Consider the following 9,287-nt stretch of genomic DNA (forward strand, 5'->3'; position numbering starts at 1 on the left):
CGCCAACGCCCTCTTTTCCAAACTATCTCCATTCTTATACGTCAATAATTTTTTAGCTTTTTCTTCACATCTTGCAACTCTTTCACAATTATGACTAATTTTTCTATGTTATGTGTATTTTTCTGTATGATTTTTGATAAAACAAGCTAAAAATTAATATTTGATCGGTGTTCAATTTTGTTACCAGACCAATTTGGACGACTAATTATTTATCTATATTCATATTCAGTGACACTAATATGGCGTTTATTTGAATTTTCAAATAAATTCAAGAGGGCTTTAGCGAATCTAATCTTATGAAGATTTCAATGTTATTAATTGTGTAAATAATACATATTTTATAATCCTGTGTAATTTATAAGCCGTCTGTGAAATATTGACATGATAAATAAAATGTTATGCTATTAAATACCCACGTATCCATAGTAACCAATTCGAATTTTACGGATTCCATTAATTTTCATTAAATATTTGCTCACTTTATACTAATTATTTTTATTTATTATATTATGATACAATGGAGGAATTAGCAAATTCTGATGTTCGAGTTGTACTGAATATAAAAGAAGGTAAATCTTACGATTGATTACTTCTTGTTAACCTTTTATTTATAAAATCTTTCTTGTGCGAAATAATGTAACATAAAATAATATACAAATATAGTAGAAAAACTAATTGTTTAATATATTTACTTAAGAATGACTTGTAGTGAATAAAATTCTATAATTTCGCATTATATATCTGCTTTTTTAATATTAATAAATGTATTCCTCTCTGAATTTCAACTTTGTTTTAATTTCAATAATTCCATGATATGACCTAAGCATGTTATTTAATAAAAGTTAGGAGAACTTAACGTTTAATGTTAACAATCTTAGGCAAAGGTTTTGAACAAATTCTGCTACCTACATTAATTGTTGCAACTCTAAATGGGCATTCCTTGGAAACTGATATAGTAGAACCAAATTCAAATCCTGAATATGATCATGATTTGGTTTGGGAAGTAGATAAAAACAGACTACGAAAGTATGTATCATATACGATGTTTATTACAAAATAATTTGTAATGTTTGTTATTAAAACACAATTTTTAACTTTGTAGGATGAGGTCAGGACAAGTCCCATTAAAAATAGAATGCTTTGCTGTTAAAAGTAATGATATCAAAGAAAAATTAGGGTATCTTCTACTTAGTTTAAGATCTGCCCAAGTGTTTGCTAAAAGTGGTATTGATAATGTAAAAGCTAATTGGCATAAACTATCAGGATTAAAAAGTGAACTCAAAATACATAAACCTGAGTTACTTCTTGCTTTAAGTATCCACGATCTAGAAGCTACATCAGTAAATGCTCAATTAGAGGTAAATCATTTGTTACTTTTAAATAAATGCTTAATAATGATAAAATTATGATATGAAATTACAGTTAAAAAATTTGGAAGAATGTCAACAATCAAATGTTCAATCTAATAAAGTAACACCAATTTTGTTACGTGATGAACGCCTTATACAATTAGGTCCATTAGATGTTTGTCATGAATTCTTTTTAATGAATATCACTGCTATATCTGCAACATATGTAGATTCTTTGCTACCAATGAGATATTATGCAGATATGAAAAACAATTTATATTTTTGGTGTAAGATATTAGAAAATGATGTATATTTTAATCAAAGTAAAAAAGAGTATGGAGATATTTGGACACTTAATGAAAAAATTGTTATAAGGATCAGAAGTTCATTAAAAGTTTTCAAAGAATATTTACAACTAAAGCCATTCCTGTTCATATATTTAAAATATAAAGATCATATATTAGGTCAATCGGAAGTAAATTTGCAACCATTAATCCCTGCTGATAATATTGAAGAATTTCTTAAAATCACTGAAAATAATAGTAGTATTTTAAATCAGCGGTGTTGTTTATGTAAAGCAGATTTCAAAGAAAATAATAAAATAGAATCTAGAGACTCGTATCTCGATTTACAGTTAAAATTGCAATATGTAGGTAAAACAAGTGTAGCAATGGATACTTCAAATGCAATGATCAATGATTTCATTACTCCTAATTCTGCGGAATTAAAGAATATCTTAAGACAAGTAGTAAGCTTTGTTTGGAATAGATGGCGAAGTAACAACATTTAGAACTAATATTCATTGTATTTAATTATAATTTTCAGAATTATAGTGAAATAGATTGTCATAGAAATCCTGCTGGTGATTTTAGAAAATATGGAATTCAAATTTTTAATCCCCCAAATGGATGCAATAATATAAATAAACACACTTTAAATTGTGATCTTATAAGAGATCAACCTGTTAAAGCTACTTATTCACATTCAGTTGACACACTACTGTGTCAATCTAATATCGATAATTCCTCTAAAAGTGTAGAGGCTTATCACTGTTATTATTTAAATATTTTGTTGATAGCAATAAAGGCAATATCTTCAAAATTAATTATTCCAAATATGGAAATTCGGTACTAATTACTAATGTAACAGTTAAAATTAATATTTTATATGACGAAGGAGATTTTTTGTATTTAAATATGTATCTTTTCTTTAATATAGGTTCCATCATCCAAAAACTGAAGTTACTTCAGCATTTCATCCAAAAATACTAGCTTCATTAGGAGAAAAAGTAAAATTACAAAATGTAGGGTGCAAATTACAATTTATATCAGCAACAGATGAAATTAAGCAATTATTGCTAAATTTCCCACCAAAAATTAGTATATATAAAGTGGAAGGAAGTACTAAGACTTGTATATCTGAAAGTAGAATTAATACAAAAGAATTATTTTGTCAAAATAAGGTAATATATTAGAAATTATATTTTACACTTTACATACATCAAATAAATGTATTTTAGATGGAGTACCAATACAATATACCATTGTATGATATAGAACATAATAATATTGGCAACTTGGATGTTATGCTAAATTTACAAGATTATGGTCCATATTATAGGATTAAAAAAGCCATTCCTAGTAAGTCTTTAATGTACATGATTTTTTATTCATTTGTTTCATCTATGCATGAGAATATAACATTACAAAATATTTGATTTGGAATTAGATGAAAACTTAGGGCCACCAATCTTAGATGATAGTTTAGCATATAAAATAGTGGACGAGTTAGAGACTTGGAAAGAACGACAAATGGAAATATTTAAAGTTGAGGTAAAATTACATCTAACTATAGAAAAGAAGGTACTTTTATTTTAGATATATATGATCTATCATTCATTTTTGTAATTTAGTTAAAAAGGAAGGAAGATCGTCATTTAAATTTACTAAGTCAGGAATGGCAAAAACATAGAGAAAATTTAGAAACAAAACTTGCGTGTAGCGTTGAACAATGCAAAATGCTAGCAAATAGTTTAAATAATGCTACAGAAGACTTAAGAACACGAAGATTGAAAAGCCTCGAAAAAGAAACTAGGTTAATTAAAGCAAATGAAGATTTGCAATGGAGATATGATACAAAATTACACGAGCTTAAAGAGTCATTTCAAATCGTTCAAGAAGAACTTATGGCAAAGGTTTATAAACACACTTGCGCCCTTATAAATAAGAATTAATTTATACAATCTTAATATTTTTAGATTGATGCTCTTGAAAAGAGGAAAACAGCTTTAGAAATACAAACTGAACAATTAAATACTGAAAATGAAAAATTACAATTGGTTGTATCAAAACAGTCTGAAGAGTTGGAAACTTATCAAAAAGGTTCTTTGACGCAGGATCAAACAGCAAATTTATTACAAGAGTTAAAGACACTTGAAAAAAAATTACAAAATGCACAGGAAAGTAAATCTTTTTTCAAAGAACAATGGGCAAAAGCAGTTCGTGAAATACATCGTATGAAAATGGAACATCAACAAGCTATAAAAGTTCAAATTAAAAATAGTAAAGAAGAATTACAAAACTTAGAGTATGTGCAATATGTATATTTATACAACATGAGTGACATTTAATATGTTTTAAAAATATCTTATTTTTTTTCTTTAGCCTAGAAGAAATATTATCTGCAGATTCTACTGCCTTGACAAATGATCAAATATTGTTAAATGAAATTCAGAAAGAAATTGATGTAATCAAGCCAAAAGCATATCTCATTGAAAAAGACGCTTATTCTCAAGTATTTACACCAAGTTCTGTAGGCTCTAAAATTTCGCAAAATGCTAACAAAGGCATATTAAAAAGATCAGATGAACAAGATGAAAGATTGCAAGCATTAGTTGAAGAACGTGATTCCCTTTTAAAAACAGGGAGTTATACAATTGACGATACAGTTATTATGAAATTAAATAATGAAATCAGATCTTTAATGATGAAGTAATTCTTTTATATAAACTATACCTTAAAATATTTCAAAATCATAGTACAATATAAAATACTTTATAATCATTTTTATATGTATATATATACACATATATATTTATTGAAATAAATGTATTTTATATAATTTTATTTGTATATGTATTTTATATAATTGGTTTTTATCTATATTCATGTTTTATTATGGTTTCATAATTAAATTATTTTGTATGAAAAATAATTATTTTTATACAATTAATATAAAAAACAAAGCTTTACTTTAAAATGTATATTACAATTTATTTATATCAGAAGAAATCAAGTTAAAGAAAACTTTTTAGATTGAACATCTATCGCTTCTACAAGACCCTTTCCAAGAATATAGAAATCTTGTATGATTGCCGAAATATTTAAAGCTAGTTCATTATTATTATTACATTTTCTGCCACTTATATTTGAAACCTTGAGATCCTTAATTTCTAGCGCAGAGGGTTTCAATAAAACACCAATTACTGTACCACCATAGGTATCATGGAAAAATAAGGCAAACTCATCATAACCATTCTAAAAAAAAATATGAAAAGAAAAATATTAATAATGATTAAAAAATCAAACTACATAGTAAATATTAATATTATATGAAATATCACTTAAAAACTTACCCTAAGATCTTCTAGAAAATGTTGTACTGGATCAAAACCTACAATTGGTATCTTTTGGGCTGAATGATGTTTATATGGGTGCCATTCAACATTTGGACATGAATCATTAACATCAATTGCTTGTAACCTTCTAGGAACCATACACGGTTTTAGGTAAATCAAACAATCATATTCTGTAATTGGTGGCCTAAATAAGGGTTTGAAATCTAACAGAACTTTTGTAAAAAATTGTTGTTCATATAACTTTATACATTGTCTAGCCAGCATTGTAATACGATTTAAAATTAAAGTAGATGGTGCTTTTTTAGTCCATAATGATCTCTGTTGATCATAAGGAGTAGAGATAAATAGTGGTGGTAAAGAATCACGAGATGATCCAAAAAGCGTTTCCACGGCAATTATTTCGTCTTCTATATTTAAAAATGATATTATAAACAGGGATAATACATTGACAATTTTTAGTATCAAAATAAATACTTACTAGACATTTCATCATTGAAATTTACTATAACAGGATCTGTATTCCAATGACCCCTTGCAAAATTTTCTAAGAGTCTCAAGAATGCTATTTGAGGCATTTGAGGAGGTCTGTATGGTGCAGGTATTAAATACATTGAAGCTACAAGTAGTTCAACTACTATATCTGGCATATGAGAATTATCTAATAGCTGAGCGGATAACCAACGTTTTGCCAAACAACATGTAAGTCCAAAGGATGGTTGTTGATTATGTAATCTACCATATAAATAATATCATATTACTAAGTTAAAGCATAATAATTTTTTAAGACAAATCAAACTTACCCATGTAAAGCACTAGTTAGCTTTGGTAATTCAAATAGCTTATTTTCTAATTCGATTGATTTTTCATTATCTTTATATTGTATAACTCCATCCTCAGTTATTTGCTGTTTCAAGCAAGTAACTTCTTTTGGATGTGCCACACTTAACCGAAACACAAATCCATCCTAACAAAAAATGACTACTTTTTAACGAATCATCTATGTTTAATATTACTTTTCTTTGTTGAAGAAATAATATTTAAAAATAATAACCTTATATACATCGATATGTGAGAAGTTTGCTTCTGCCGTTAACTTATATTGTTTTCTGAGGCATTCTGCAATTTGTATGTGAAAAGCAGCTTTTGTATTTCTAAGAGCTACTAACTCATCTGGCCACTTTCCACTAGTTGATAATTGCAAGCTCACATCAAGTGGACAAACATATTTAGGTGCTGCAGTTATATTTCTTGATAATGTCAAACCCTTTTTAGATTTCTTAATAAGTTGATTATCAGGTCGATAAACCGTTGCAAGTGGTGGGAAAACGTCCGTATATCGAAAAACCGCGCTAGATCCTTGTACACCATGTATTGATAAGGGAATGTCTGTAAGAGACATTAAATCTTTCTCAAGTTGATTGAATACCTTTATTACTCTCAGTGCTGCTTCTTCTCCCGTTCCATAAGCGAAATGCGTTATTTTTACCTAAATGAAACAAAATATTTAATATATTTTTATAAATAAAAATGTACTGAAAATGATTACCTTTTGCAATTGTAAAAGTTCTTCCATTTCATTCGCAATATATATAAATTTATTTTTAAATATACCTAATCGTTTTTTTAGTAAAAATGTTACAATTTTTTTACATATTAATCTTTTTCCTGATAATGTTTTGCCTTTCGACCAAACTACTGCTTCTCGAATAGTTCCATCTTGAAATCGCCGTAACTCTGATTTTTCACCCCAAAAATTTCTAAATTCAATGGCCTAGAATATGAAACTTATTATATCATACACACATAGAAAAAGAAGTAATAATATCCATTAATATTTAAAAAGCTTGCATACTTCTGGTAAATTTGCTTCAGGTCCTTTGTCAACAATATTAAAACAATACTCTGGGTTTAATTCTAACCCAATAAAAATCTTCCCAATATCATTACAATTGTTCTCTGTACATTCCCATTCTGAACTTTCATTCGGTAATACACAAATTTGATGTACCCTATTTGCCAGTCCTTCTTTAAGAGTATTACAAAGAATTTTTATAGCTTGGGCTCGATAATTGGGACCATAATCTAGTTTATCTTTGTCACTTGAATTAACATTTACTAGATTTCTTAACATTTTAGCATCTTTAAACCTATACATTTTTTTAATTTTATTGTTGAATTAATCAATTACATATTTTGATAAACTGTAAAAATAATTACCATACAAAATGATCAAATGCCATATAAAATGGTACTTTTCTCATGAAAAGTGATTGGAAACTGTTTGCATGTGCATTTTCCAAATGATTTAAGGAAAGTTCTGCTTCTTTTTGTACCCATCTATATGTAGCTTTAGACAGATCTGTAGTAATATTGTAATAACCAGTGCTATCCAAAAATACACAATCATAATACTCATGATATTTCAAAACTCTATCTTTACTCTCTTCATTTTGATTTGTACTTACTCCAGATTCACACCAATCAATTTGTACTGATAAAATAAGTGATGTCAGTTAATAGTAATAAAAGTATTAAACCTATCAATATTTATACTTAAAGAATGTTACATACTTAAATAATTCCACACATTTCTGACTATTTGATAACTGCTCATAAATGTGTTTAACTTTTTTATGGATAACAAATATAGAATAAGCATTGTTATGATATGTCCATTAAAAGCTACATAGCCTTTTAATAATTCACGTTGTGTTAACCATATTTTCAATAAAATAATGCCATCCCTTATATTTGGATATTCTCTTATTACTTTCATATTCTCTGCATGTATTTTCATAATTAAATCACGAAGAATTATTGAATTATAATGTGGTGTTGGCACAAAGTTCTCTGCAACTATAATTATAAAAATATGATTATTGTACAGTATAAGTAAGAAATATAAGAAAAGAAAATCGGAAACATACTATTTTTGGTCTCTCCAAAAAACCATTGAGGTCTAACATTATTCTTTTCTGGTAAAAATCTACTTAGTCTAAAACTTCCTTCTTGAGCTGACATATGTATCAATACATTAATTTTGGTACCTAATTTTCCACTTGGTACAAGTTTTAAAACTGGCTTTAATGTGTCATTCATAAATCTCTTGCTTTCTGCAATATCATCAGTAATATTAGATGCTATGTATGCTAAATATATCATTTTCTTTTTTATATATCTATAGTTTAGGTAATCTTGTTTTTGGAACATTTTGGCAGGCATTTCAATCATTATATCTACAGTGATATTTGAACCAACTGTAGCTTCAAATATATAAGATCCTATAATAGAAATATCTGTTGGTTTAAGAAATTTAAATACTCCTTTTGCTACTTTTGGTACATTAAGCATTGAAACATGCATGTTCAATTTTTTCCCCAGTTCCTCATCTGAAAGCTATAAATATAAATTATAAATGACATAAAATCTCTGTTTCAAAGTTTTCTGGTTAAATAGATCTGCGTACTTCATATTCTTCTGTTTCTTCTATGGATTCAATAATCCCTTTAAACTTTTTAAACCAAATATCAAACAAATTTTTATATTTATCCTTAAGTCTAACTGCATTTAACATTTCGTCTATTTGTAGTCTAAATAAATTAGAATGAAATAAATTTTCTGTTTCCCTAAGTTGATTTATTTCTTCAGCAGTTGGTGGTTTGTATAAATCATTGTCTAATTTTCTTTTCTTTTTTAATAAAATATCTGCAGTATCATTGGTAACCGTCCTCCTTTTTCTTTCAGATACCAAGAGAAAATTTCCTTCTTTATTAATATCTTTGATCTTTTCCACTTTTTCATTTTCTTCACTTTCTTCACTTTCTTCATTTTCATAGTCTTTGTCTTCATCAATTTCATCATTAGAATGGTGATCATTTTCAAACGCCAAATTGCCAGAATGATTTAAAAAATCATTTATATTTGCCTAAGATACATGAGTTTATATATTTTATTCAGTTGCTTAATGTTCTTAAAATGTTATGACGTTAAATGTATAAATATTTTAGGTTATATGCTACATTTCTTTTCATAAATACTTACCTTGTAAGGTATTTTCATGTTTATCTTCCAATTTGTTAATAACTGTTATATAATCTTATGTTATTATAATATAATGTATATAAAAATGTTAATATAATATAAAAGATTAATCCAAAATGCCTAAGAAAATATTTCACACGCTCCCATGGTAGTTTCAAACCTCGTTGGTCCACGTGAGTGGATTTACATTTGTTACTATTAGTACTATCTTTGATTCACCGTACGTACTAAATAGCCGATACTGTAGTACCGACATTTTT

The 9,287-nt window shown here is 27.2% G+C and overlaps 2 protein-coding genes across 5 annotated transcripts; one reads left to right on the plus strand and one right to left on the minus strand.

Moving 5' to 3' along the window:
- The first annotated feature begins 97 nt into the window (after positions 1-97).
- LOC132907837 (centrosomal protein of 120 kDa) lies at positions 98-4,469 on the plus strand. Of its 3 annotated transcripts, none has more exons than XM_060961260.1 (11): positions 98-569; positions 825-1,026; positions 1,103-1,358; positions 1,423-2,097; positions 2,175-2,476; positions 2,568-2,811; positions 2,869-2,989; positions 3,078-3,181; positions 3,262-3,543; positions 3,607-3,935; positions 4,013-4,469. In XM_060961260.1, exons 2-11 carry the CDS (start codon positions 863-865, stop codon positions 4,341-4,343), a joined length of 2,808 nt encoding a protein of 935 aa, XP_060817243.1. In that variant the 5' UTR covers positions 98-569; positions 825-862; the 3' UTR covers positions 4,344-4,469. The 3 variants fall into 3 exon arrangements, with proteins under 3 accessions (XP_060817243.1, XP_060817242.1, XP_060817244.1); XM_060961259.1 differs by having other exon boundaries at positions 99-569; positions 879-1,026; XM_060961261.1 differs by lacking the exon at positions 1,423-2,097 and having other exon boundaries at positions 115-569; positions 879-1,026.
- LOC132907836 (nucleolar protein 6) lies at positions 4,117-9,223 on the minus strand. 2 transcript variants are annotated; one of them, XM_060961257.1, is made up of 12 exons: positions 9,028-9,223; positions 8,453-8,911; positions 7,914-8,382; positions 7,558-7,842; positions 7,204-7,477; positions 6,839-7,133; positions 6,533-6,757; positions 6,038-6,472; positions 5,787-5,950; positions 5,465-5,718; positions 4,984-5,393; positions 4,117-4,885 (listed from the first exon to the last, which is right to left on the minus strand). In XM_060961257.1, the coding sequence occupies exons 1-12, from the start codon at positions 9,043-9,045 to the stop codon at positions 4,640-4,642; spliced, it is 3,534 nt and encodes a 1,177-aa protein (XP_060817240.1). In that variant the 5' UTR covers positions 9,046-9,223; the 3' UTR covers positions 4,117-4,639. The 2 variants fall into 2 exon arrangements, with proteins under 2 accessions (XP_060817240.1, XP_060817241.1); XM_060961258.1 differs by lacking the exon at positions 4,117-4,885 and having other exon boundaries at positions 5,018-5,156; positions 5,235-5,393.
- Between the last annotated feature and the right edge of the window lie 64 nt (positions 9,224-9,287).

The sequence above is a fragment of the Bombus pascuorum genome, chromosome 6, assembly GCF_905332965.1.
Source record: "Bombus pascuorum chromosome 6, iyBomPasc1.1, whole genome shotgun sequence".
In the NCBI taxonomy this organism is placed as follows: Eukaryota; Metazoa; Arthropoda; class Insecta; order Hymenoptera; family Apidae; genus Bombus; species Bombus pascuorum.